The following is a 12,197-nucleotide window of genomic DNA, read 5'->3' as shown; positions in this document are numbered from 1 at the left end:
ATTTGGCAAAATTGTTAGCTTGGATGTTATCTTTACATACAGATGGGGTCTTGATGATGATGCGCACGCAGCTTCAAGGCAGAAAGACGCGTTCCATTTCACTTTTACTGTACCCTACACTTTTAATGTTCCCGCCATCCCTGAATAAAGTTTTGACTGATCTGATTTGTTGATTTCTGTTGCTATGAAAACCAGTTTAGCTTAGCTAACTAACATTGTTTTTAGCTAGATTGCATTACCATTCAATCGCTAACAAAACATTAGTAAAAATAGTTCAAATCCCCATTCAGCCTATTGTTGTTGGCCAAACATGAAGTAGTTATGCTCTCTTGTTGTCCAAGTCTCGATCTTCTACAGTGTACATGTTTATAATATTTTGCGATTTCGCGGAGGAACCCGCATCACTGCTTGCAGCTATATTTACTTTTATTATAGTTTTTATTGATTTTCATTCCCGCAAAGACTGCAGCTTGTGTTTTTGTTGAATTACGTTTAATTTATATTGGGAAACCACAAAGACTGTGGCTTGAGATACCGCAAAGGCTGTAGCTCGAGATTCCGCAAAGACTGCAGCCTGTGTTCAGAAGGGTTTTATTACTTTTATTACTTGTTTTATTGTTTTTATTGATTTTATGTAAAGCACCTTAAGCTGCAATTCTTTTATGAAATGTGCTATATAAATAAAGTCTTATTAGGGTTCCTCCGGTAGGAAGGGAACCTATTGTTATTGTTGGCTTTTTTCTTGTGCAATGGGAGTCAATGGCAGCCCGGAGACCAGTACTGTAAAAAGTTGTGAAATTTGGCATGTTGAAACTGCAGAGCATTAGTAACTACCATACCAAACATGGGCCATGTGGGACAATCGGTGGCGCTACAGGCCACGCCCTAATATGTCAATTTTCAAAGTGATGACATTTGCATCCCATTTGTCCCAAAATTCTGAAATTCATTACATATGCCTTATTTACCATGAGGAATAAAAAAGCCTCAAGAACCTATAACGGCCGCCATATTGGATTTTTCTCTACAATAAAGATTTGTCCAAAACTACAAAATTCTTCTCATGAACCGCAAGTCCGATCGACTCAATTCTGAGCTCTACGTGTGTAGGATACATGTATTTCTATAGTTTGGGAACCAATAAGGAATTTATTACAGGATTGCCAAATGATTAACATTTACTAAAACTTTACACCTGTTGCACATATTTCATGTGTCCATAAATAAGTGCCACATTGACCTAGGGAATTGATCTGTTCCACATACGAGGAAGACACTGCAACATGTTCCCATGTCCAAAGGCAACTTCATATCTTGAAATAAAGGACATCTAATTTATCGCTAATGCTAAAATAATGCTTTAAACATCCGCCGGTCCAAAACTGATGGTAAAACTCTGATTCAATCACAAATTCATATCAAGACTCTTGAGAATGTTTAGTACACAAATCTGAGAAAGAGTTGAATGTAAGATGAAAAGTAGATTTATTGTGAGTATTTGAAATATGCATGCTTGGCTAATTGCTAGGGATATTTCCAATGAAATGTCTCCCCTTGCTCCTCAGCGCGCGCACGCTCCAAATTCTCACAGATACCCCCTTTCCACCAAAGTGAACCGGGAGCTAGTTCGGAGCTGGTGCTAGAGCCAGTTCGGAGCTGGTTCAAGAACGGAGCTTTCTAAGAACCGGTTTGCTTTTCCACGGGCTAGAGCCACCACAGAGCCACATCATTACGTCACTGTATACGTCTCATTTTTCCCAGCAACTCTAGCGCGGCAGCGCCAAACACAAAGCAGAGCCCGTCTAAAGGCTGTTTATCAATCCGAAGAACGCTAAGAACGCGAGGTTAAGATGCGTGTTTTCTTGGCTATTGCGCAATACCCTGGACTCGCAGCAGTATGACAACACTGGCCTTATCAGCGCAACGTTTTATAAACTTTTGCTGTATAGTGCTTGTGTATTACATTTGTGTTAAATATAGGCTCAATAGCTCATAACATTTGTGTTTGTCATTTCACTCATTTGATAGGATTATGATCAAATGCAGCAACTAGTGTCTGCACTGCGATGCTAGCTAGGTTATCGAAAAGTCGGAGCAAATTTACAAATTAGCAGTTTCATCAATAAAATCAGCACATTTTCAGCAACAACACTGCCCACTTCTCGTTACATTTTAATTCAGATGCTGATTTACAAGTACCGTTTAGCTGAAATATGAATTTTAAAAACTTAGAGCAATGGCGGTTACCGTGACCAAGCCCGCCCCAAGCGGTTCTTACTTGGTTCCCAATCTAGCCCAGCCTCGAAGTGGTGCTATTTGCGAACCACGTACGAACCACTTACAAACCACTTTTACGGTTCTCAGTCTGTCGAAAGAGAAATAACTGGTTTGCGATTAAACACCGGCTCCGAACCGGCACCCAAAATGCGTTGGTGGAAAAGGGGTAAGACGCAGCCTTCCCCTTGACACATGCGCAAGCTTGGCGAGACGCACACACATTTCAGCAAATTGTGGGCTTACCAAGCCCCCACTCACTTCTTGGTTTTTAGCATAGGCCCTTGTGGACCTTGGGGTAATTGCATTTCCGATTTTGTATGCAATGGTAAACACAAATCCTGAAACCTTGATAGTATAGGCCATGAGTAACTACCACACCACAAATGGCCCACCATTACCCATAGGTGGCTCTACGGCCACGCCCCTATTGTCAATTATCAAAGTGATGGCATTTCCACCCCATCAGTCTAAAATGTCGGAAACTATACATGCCTTACTTATCATGGAAAACCATATAGTGGTGACCCACACAGTCCACCATGTACGGTGAACATTTTAGACTTACAAATATCTTATGAACCATGACTCCAATTGACTAAGAATTTGGTTTGATGTGTAGGCCACATATATTCACATGTCTGTGTCAAGTCAATTCTGAAATGGTTTGCAATGTTGAGGAGGAACCCGCAGCTATATTTAGGGGCTATATTTAGGGGGCACCTGTTGTTTTTGTTAGTTTTTAAATTATTATTATTATTATTAGGGGCCAAGCAGCAGCGAAGCTGCTGTGGCACCTATTGTTTTTGTTAGTTTTATTAGGGGCCAAGCAGCAGCAAAGCTGCAGTGGCACCGATTGTTTTTGTTAGTTTTAGTTTTATTATTATTATTATTAGGGGCCAAGTGGCACCTATTGGAATTGTTAGTTTTTTAACCCTTGTGCTGCCTTCGGGTCACATGACCCAAAGGTTCATAACGAACCACCGTTGTGTTTACCCAATTATACCCAATACAAAAACAAATATTTTTTTATTTATTTTAACCTTCACAATGTGGGGGGTCTGAGACAGCCCGACGGTTAAAAGAAAATGCTTCACTTTGTTTTTGTATGCGGTAAAGTTGTCGCAATACAACGGTGGGTCACAATGACTGATGGGTCAGAATGACCCGAAGATAACACAAGGGTTAAAATTATTATTTTACTTAGGACTAGGAGTCTATGGCAGCCCATAGAACCGATTGGTGCGAAATTTTGAAATTTGGCACACTGATTGGGAACGGTCTCCTGATTATTGTCATCAAGTTTCATGTTGATCACTGAAACACTATAGCGCCAACAAGGGGTCAAAGTTGGAGGTGTGTTTACGCCCATAACTTAAGAACAGTAATACAATTTTTCTAAACCCTTGTGTTATCTTCAGGTCATTCTGACCCATCAGTCATTGTGACCCACCATCATATTGCGACAACTTTACCGCATACAAAAACAAAGTGAAGCATTTTCTTTTAACTGATGGGCTGTCTCAGACCCCCTACATTGCGAAGGTTAAAAGAAAAGTATTTTTATTTGTTTTTGTATTGGGTAAAATTGGATACACACAATGATGGCTCGTTATGAACCTTTGGGTCATGTGACCTGTAAAGGTGGAAATTCAAGCGGCACTGTGTAGATCTGAGTAGTCAAGAGATGTGGGTTTATTACAATTTATTTAGATTATACAATTACGTAATATTAAACAAAGCTTTGCTGATCAGTCATAACGAAGGAGGTGCTAGCCACAGGTCGTTCGCCAGAGTGATAAAGAACAACCCTAAAACCCTGCCTTATATAAACTTTAGATCAAATGGCATTCTATAAGGTCAATCCCTCAATGTAGCCAACTCTGTGATTGGTCAGCACTGCTCAGTGACAGTTTGACTCCATACCAAGTGTCCCACAGTTCTTTGATGTGGCATCTCTCCCCAAAACAGTAGATAGTAAAACCACAGGAGTTCACCAGTCAAATGGTCAACTGTCCTTTGTGTGGACATCTTCAAACAAGTATTTAATTAACCCCACCCATGCTACAGGAAGGGTCAGAGCAGCTTGATCAGTTAAACTGCTCCCTCAGATCACAATAACAATACAGTTGAATCCACATTGTCTCCAGACCAGCTGTCTCATCCTCCCCAGGTGTCATAAACTGCAAATGGCATCTCTACCAAATGGAGTTATTTCAACATTAACCAACTTTAGACTTCCATTAAAACACATTCCTCATATATAAAACACACACATTATAACTGTATTCCAAATTTCCACGACAGACCCGAAGGCAGCACAAGGGTTAAGTGAGGTATTATTGGATTCCTTAGATGCAGACGATCCGACTGGACCCTATGACGTCATTGTCGTCATGACAGTTTTACCGTCATTTGTATTATATGAAAAGCCAACTTTTTCGAACTCCTCCTAGGCTGTTGCTCTGATTTTCATGAAAATCGTAACAGATCATCTTCAGACTATGCCGACAAAAAATCTTTAGAATATTATCGATAAGTCAAACCGTTCACGAATAACGCGCAAACGATTTTGACAGAGCACGCCAAAACGGACATGAGGCCTTGACTCTGCAACGGTTTACTGTATGGAGACGAAACCTTGGAAATGTCATCACAAGCATGTCATTTAATCTTCTTCCTACCACAATCACCTTGATATGACAAAATATGACTGAATTACAGCTGTTTATACTGGGGTCAAATCTGCGCTCGCCACAGGAGGAACGGCTTACTTTTTTGGGTGTGCTTTGCCTTCGGCAAGGGCACAACCTTTGTTATCTCACATATATATTTATTATTATTTATTATTGTTTATTTTCGCCCCCCTAAGGATCAGTCAATATTTGGACTACATACACAACGGCGGTGTCAAAAGGTTCGTCTTGTTAGCGATTGCGTTGGTTGTATTTTTATTTACGTTCCGTTGCATGGTTTAAGTAGAAATTGCGTTTTTGTGGTGAAAAGTGAAGCTAACGGTGGCTAATTTGCTAGCCACAGTTACTGACGTTACTAACGTCACTAACGTCACGAAAACACGCGTGACTACCTGTAGCAGAACATTCGTTTCGCATCTGTTAACTTGGGGGATAGCTAGGCTAACTATAGCTTTACTGCAAGGCAGCTGCAGAAACGCCACAAGCAAAGAGGCCAGGGTGATAACTATTTACTCATTTTACTTTGTGATGTGAAACACAATTGTGAAATGTAATGTACAATATTAGCTGATATTATTAAGGAAGTAGGCCCACATCTACTTTCGGAAACGGTAGTCTACTATTTCACTGAAGCATTAGCATGACATTAGCCTCTGTTGGGCAACACATACTACAGTGGTCTATGATGCATCTGTTTTCAATCGTTAAAATAAACATTCCTCACAAATACATTTTCGTTGTAGGATTTATTATGACATTACATTACAAGTAAACGATTTGTTGGTGAAATTATCATTACCTGTGGTTTCAAACCAGTGTTGCTCACTGCAACGCTGTAGCCTACGCGAGACACAGTTGTTTAGGAAGTCAAACGGCGACAGAACATGTTCGGCACTCCCCTTACTTAAATCAAAAGTCTTTCAATAGGTGAAACTATCTGACTACTAACCTGAACTTCATTGCCACAGCCTAAACGTTGTCAATCTGTTCATGATAATAATTAATTTCAGCCTAAACCGTACAACGGAAAGTTAAATATATATTTAATTCTACACTTCACTCGTATTTTCATCTTTATAAATAATAAGTAGGCCCTAATGATCGCTACCAGTGAGCTTTGTATGAATGAGCGATTTTCCACTAAATAAATGTCAAGCTTATTTACGTTTTTGGGGGCATATTTTCAGTTAGCAGATGGTACTGTTTGAATCGCGATTCCATCTTCTACTGCCGGTAACGTCGTAGAATAATCTTCAAAGGGGTTAATGAATTAATGCAATATGAGTAGCTAGGCTAAATGCCTGAAAATATCACGAGAAGGGAAAAACTTAAAAGGACGTTTAAGTCATAGAGTTTAGGTCAATTTTTACTGCCAAATGTATTCGTTTTGATTCAGCTATGAGGCTGCCTCTTGCAGGGGAAATTAGAAGATATCATATTTCATTCTACACTTCACTCGTATTTTCATCTTTATAAGTAATAAGTAGGCCCTATGCATTTTTATAGAAAATATACAGAAATATCAGTTGTAAAAATGTCATTAAAAAACGGACCCCTGTGCAACCGACGCAAGCAAGCACACCCTACAATTTCCACAGAAATTGTACCCTCTCTAGTTTAATACAGTAACCGAACATAGCAACTCCCATCAGTGAGAATAGCTCACTGGGATAAGACATCCTTTGCAACACAAGGTCGTAGGATCGAATCCAGCCACATTCATCAAGCATGTCGCGATACCGGAGTATCTGTTTAGCAAAGCCATGTATGCCACAGTAGCTGTCTAGCAGTATAATCATAATGGCAACGATAATGTTTCGTTCTCAGGGGATTTATACTCAAGAAGAGTCTGATTTATTGTGCTTTGTAGATATAACGCATCGGCTTTCTTGCATCATAAATTCTGAACGGTTTGACCCAAAATCAAAAGATCGGACTCTTCTGATTCTTTGCGGCACACCAAGTCGTAAAATATTACGCTTTCCGACGTCGGCCATTTTGAATGTTGTCCTAAAATTACATATTTACTGAACGCATCGGCTCATCGCTACAAAACTCGGTATACGTCTTTTGTGCAATGCAATGAAGGTAATCAAAAGTTTCGGGGTACCGCCACCGCGTTGCCAAAAAGTACAATGCGATTTTAAAAAAGCTAATATTTTATTAAGGTTTTGCTTTGCTTCTTTAGCTACTGAATTTCCATATCAAATGCTGCTTGGCCCCTTCATTGCTGCTTGCAGCTATATTAATTATTATTATTGATTTAACCATCTCGCACATTGTCGTCCTTTAACCCAGACACAAGTTAAAGCAAGACACATTTGACCATTCGATGAACATCAGAGCAAACCAAGAACATGTTATGTTAACAAGAAGTTTTTATTTTACCCAGGACTTGCTCTGCTCCCAGCCTCCTTTAGCTCCTCATAACCAAACTGGTTTAGAATGGTGACCACCATCATAGGGGCCAGAGATTGGGCTGGCTTGGTGAACAGAGCATTGGTCCCAAACACCATTGAGGAGAGTGGGGAGCTGAATGAGAAACAGAATGAGAGACATCACAGGATTTAATCATATTTAAATAACTTTTACCAGTGTTAACACTTTACAAATCGCACAAGAGACCACAGTGCTAACTTGTTCACCTGCGTTTGTGTTGATGCAGGTCTGAGTCGATGATGTCTGCCAGAGGGAGGTTGAAGAGACTGAAAGCTGCCTGTATAATGACCCTGTCGTACGAAAGCAAATACGATACATATTTGAATGCACACAATTAATTACCATACATTTCTGTTGATAACACTGGCAGTCACATTTGGTGACATTCACATGGTCACTCAATGTACATTCAACTCCCATGTTGGGTCCTTTATGCCCAACAATACTGGATAAGCTAACTACTGAAGAAAAGGTTTCTTACTGTATAAGCTACCGACGCAAATTACTGAATACTCACATGTTAGTGGTAAGGAAGAGTGCTAGGATATAGTAATGGTGAGGACCCAGCAACAGCATGAGCACAGCCATGCCGGCCTCTATGTAGAAGGTACACAGGATGATCTTGTAGTATCCAAGGCTGTGGAGCAGACTCTGACTGCTCAGCACCAACATCTGACATAGGAAAACTGATATTAGCGTACTTCCTATGTTTGGTGTTAACATTGTCAGGGTGCAAACTGCTAAATCACAACAGTCACTTTTAGATATTCAAATTGATCGCCCCCAAAATGTATACTATATTAGTCAATGATTCCTATTGTTTACCCTCGCAATACTTTTGTTGTTCATGGCAAGATCTTGCCATGAACAACAAAAGTATTGCGAGTATTGCGAACTTCCACGACCTGCAAACTTTGCTTCAGGCTCATCTCTTTGGTTTATTGGACTGGATTTGTCAATATTCCCAAGTAAGTTAAAAGCCTTAAATAGTTATTTTTGTGTGATAATTACAATCTCTAGAACATGTAGATATTTTTGGTGGAACACATTCGTAACATTTTGCCCTACACATTTTGAAGGTATTTTCACTGCCCCAGTGCCCAGTTCCCAGTGTCTATTCACACCCAGGCTGTCTGGTTCAGTACCTGTGGGCAGATGAATCCAGCCCCATACATGAAGCTTTTAGCTAGCGAAGGCAGAACATCAGGAGGGATGAGATGCTCGGCAAAAATCATGGTGAAGTTATTACAGAAGGCTAGCATGAAGACTTGGAAGAAGTTCATGAGCACAAACAGCTGGAAGTCCCTATTGCCTAGAATTTGCCAGGTCATAGAGGTCACTGCGGAGAAGGAAAGTGCTGATTGGCTTGGGCTCTGGTCATCTGACCCCGATGACCCAAAAGTAGAGCCTTTGCCCTCGAAGCGACTCTCACTGTGGACGCCTGTGTACATCATGCAGCCGCAGGCTAGGACTGCTACCAGGACGGTGAAGCCTTGGAAGGCTGGAAAGTAGTCCATGTTGCTGGAGAGAAGGCCACAGAACAGAACACTGGAGGAACCCACAAGAGATGCCACCTGGGTGGACAGCAGTTGAGGAAACATTATAGATAGAACAAGGGTACAAGAGGAAGGAAAGCACAAACACATTAGACCTAAATAGATTTTTATTTCCCCCCCCCCCCCCAAGGTTCCATATAACCTCTACAAGTCATCACTTGTAGAAACAACTACTCATAAATCCTTCTGCAGGTCCTTCAATTCCCACCTGGTTGTACTTGATGAGTCTGAGACGACTCTGGTGGTGACTCGAGATCTCTGCAAAAAGAGCACACTGAGCCAATAGGACAAAAGTCAGCATGCCATCAAAAGCGCACAGCGTCACCACCAGGTGTAGGCCACTGAGCCAATCACCTGAGGTATACAATCGCCATGGGAACCAGGCCAACAGGAAGGCCAGGGCATAGAAGGGAGCACCATAGAGTATGGAGAGCCGTCGTCGAGAACAACAGGCCACGCGGGAGTTGTCTTGGAGGTAGCCAAATAGGGGGTCGTTTACAGCATTCCATATCATGTACACCACCTAGAGAACAAGGATGAACAAAATGAGGAGATGATAGTCTATTGCAAGATAAAAGATACTGAACAAAGAACACAATGTTATGGCCATCTTCATTTACTCTGTCTACTTAAAAGCCATCTTGGAGAGGCTTTTTTTTCCAACAAATTTGTGCAATTTGCTTGTTGGTAATAAACATTTGAACTGTTATCCATTGTAGGGGTGGGCGGTATACCGGTATGAACGCAAATACCGGTATTGCGTTGTGCCATGATATGGATTTTGCCATATCATGGATATCACGATATATTAATAAATGTATTAAGTAAAGTGTTTCTGTTTGGTATAAAATATAGCGTAAGTCAAGTGATACAGCCTAGTGGCTAGTTCAAATTTGTATCTTTTTTTTCGAATTTGTATTTGTTTTTTTTGTTTTTTTACGCATGGACGTTGCACGCATTGTGCCAGCCAATGAAAGTCAACAAACAAGCATGCACAACTCCAGAGGAAGAAAACATTAATTGAAGTGAACTGCTTTTGTTGACGAGGGTTAGCAAGCTAGCTATGTCTGAAAATAACGCCAGTGGAGTTGATGAAGAATTGGTTCAAAAAAAGGGGGCCTCTTCTGTCGTCTGGAAATTGTTTGGTTTTAAGGTATCCGACATCGACCAACAAACGGTACTGTGTAAGTTGTGTCGTCGAGTTGTGTTGGCCAAAGGTGGAAACACTACCAATCTTTTCCACCACCTGAAAACGACGCATGTTCTGGAATATGAACAATCAACCAGAATGCGTTTGACAAATCCCCCGAGTAGCGGAGCAATTCCCAAAAGGTCCACAAGCCAGACCCACACTCAGAAATCAATCGAGGCATCATTTATTGCTAATACCTATGACAAGAGGAGCAAGAAGTGGAATGACATAACCAGTGCAATTACATACCACATAGCAAAGGACATGCTACCCATTCAAACAGTGGAGAAAGATGGTTTCAGAAAGCTGATTCGAACCCTAGACCCAAGATACGAGATCCCGAGCCGTAAATACTTCACCAAGAAATGTCTGACAAATCTCTACATAGAATGCAAGAACGGAGTTGCCCACGAGATCAATGAAGCTGTATTCTTCTCCACCACTGCAGACTTATGGTCAAGCCGGACCACAGAGCCTTACATTAGCCTTACTATTCATTATATTGACGACAACTGGAAGCTGCAAAGCAAGTGTCTTCAGACCTCTTATTTCCCAGAAGACCACACCAGAGAAATAATTGCAGCTGGGCTGAGGGAGGCACTTGCGTCCTGGGGCTTGGAAGAGTCGCGTCAAGTTTGCATGACTACCGACAGCGGAGCGAACATGGTCAAAGCATTGGCGCTAAATGGATCGACAAGACTAGGGTGTTTCGGACACGGGCTACACATCGCTATTGGTAAGTATAAGTTTCAACGTCCAATACACGTTATAGTTGACTACCCTGCCTGATCCTATGCGTTAAGACGAATACAGTTATGCAAATCTATAATATTTGTAGGAAATCAGTAGCAGGAACGCATTGGCGTTTACCATGTTTTTAGCCCCTAATAAAGGCCTTTAAAAAAAATCCCTCAAGAGTGCCCTGCTTTGGATCTGTTATACCACCACTGAATACCCTTCTGTGGTTCAACATTTTCCTTAGCTTTTTCTATAAAATTTGTAGTTTGTAATTGATACATTAGTTTATAATTTCAATATATTCATCTATCCTTTTTGTCTTTCAGTAATAAATGCCTACTCAATAAATGTCCCCGTTTTCTAAAACATAGCTCACTTAATCACCACAGTTGTATGTATTCCATAGATGGATTCCATTTGTAATCATGTTTAGTGAAGAATTGAGATCATATGTAAATTCTTTCAAATTATTTTTTTCCAGAGAGGAGTGTCCAAAACGAACCTCGGGTTTCCCAGGCGACAGGAGTGTGCAAGAAAGTGGTCAGCACATTTTCCTATAGTTGGAAGAAGCAGAAGGCCCTGACAAGTGCACAGGATAAACTCAACCTGCCCCTCCACAAACTCATCACGGAATCCCCGACACTTATCAAGACATTGATGTCTTTGAATGTATCACGGCAGCACTTAAACCCCTCCAGGATTTTACAGACGCCTTGTCAGGAGAAACATACGTGAGTGTGTCGTATCTGAAACCAGTCCCCCATCTGTTCAAGACATATTCGACAAATACACCAACCCTGAAACAGATGAGCTGCTTACCATGGCTACCTTTCTGGACCCAAGGTTCAAGAATACCTACATGACCACTGAGAAGCCGGTGGAGGTGAAGGTGAGAGCTGCCTCTGAGGCGGAAGCCCTCCTGGTAGGGAACACTGCCGTGGAAGGGGATCAGAGAGAGGGAGAAAGAGAAGCTGCCGCTGCTCCACAATCGGCAAAGAAGTCCAAGAAGAGCCTTGGGAGCTTCTTTAAGAAAACCAGTAGTGCACCCGCACCTGCCTTAACCCAAAGACAGGTCATGGTTGGTTCATATCGCCCACCCCTAATCCATTGTATTTGATGTTGTTGGGTGTCACAAAACGGAATGTAGCGGGGTTTGCTCGTTTAAGATTAGCAATACTTAATTTATAATAAAGTATGTAGTTCTTGGGGGCACCACCTCTTATTTGTTAAAGGGACAGAGGAAACCTTATTGAATAATATTGAATAATAGCCTTCGTAATAGTCTAATCTTAAGTAGTGAAT

The 12,197-nt window shown here is 41.2% G+C and overlaps 1 protein-coding gene across 2 annotated transcripts in view; it reads right to left on the bottom strand.

Annotated features, from left to right (window-relative positions):
- mfsd13al (major facilitator superfamily domain containing 13a-like) overlaps positions 1–12,197 on the bottom strand; it is a 55,747-nt gene that overhangs the window by 4,545 nt on the left and 39,005 nt on the right. Inside the window, exons 2-7 of one of the 2 annotated variants that reach the window (XM_062453607.1) lie at positions 9,320–9,488; positions 9,174–9,223; positions 8,555–8,983; positions 7,927–8,081; positions 7,616–7,699; positions 7,359–7,502 (exon numbers count right to left, since the gene is read on the bottom strand). In XM_062453607.1, the coding sequence (XP_062309591.1) occupies positions 7,359–7,502; positions 7,616–7,699; positions 7,927–8,081; positions 8,555–8,983; positions 9,174–9,223; positions 9,320–9,488 (1,031 nt within the window). Of the gene's footprint in view, positions 1–7,358; positions 7,503–7,615; positions 7,700–7,926; positions 8,082–8,554; positions 8,984–9,173; positions 9,489–12,197 lie in introns of both variants that reach the window. The other variant, XM_062453598.1, reaches the window with a different exon arrangement.

Source organism: Osmerus eperlanus, chromosome 2 (assembly GCF_963692335.1).
Source record: "Osmerus eperlanus chromosome 2, fOsmEpe2.1, whole genome shotgun sequence".
NCBI classification, from domain to species: Eukaryota; Metazoa; Chordata; class Actinopteri; order Osmeriformes; family Osmeridae; genus Osmerus; species Osmerus eperlanus.
Note: the sequence above shows the minus strand (reverse complement) of the source record. Positions and strands in the feature narration are given on the sequence as shown.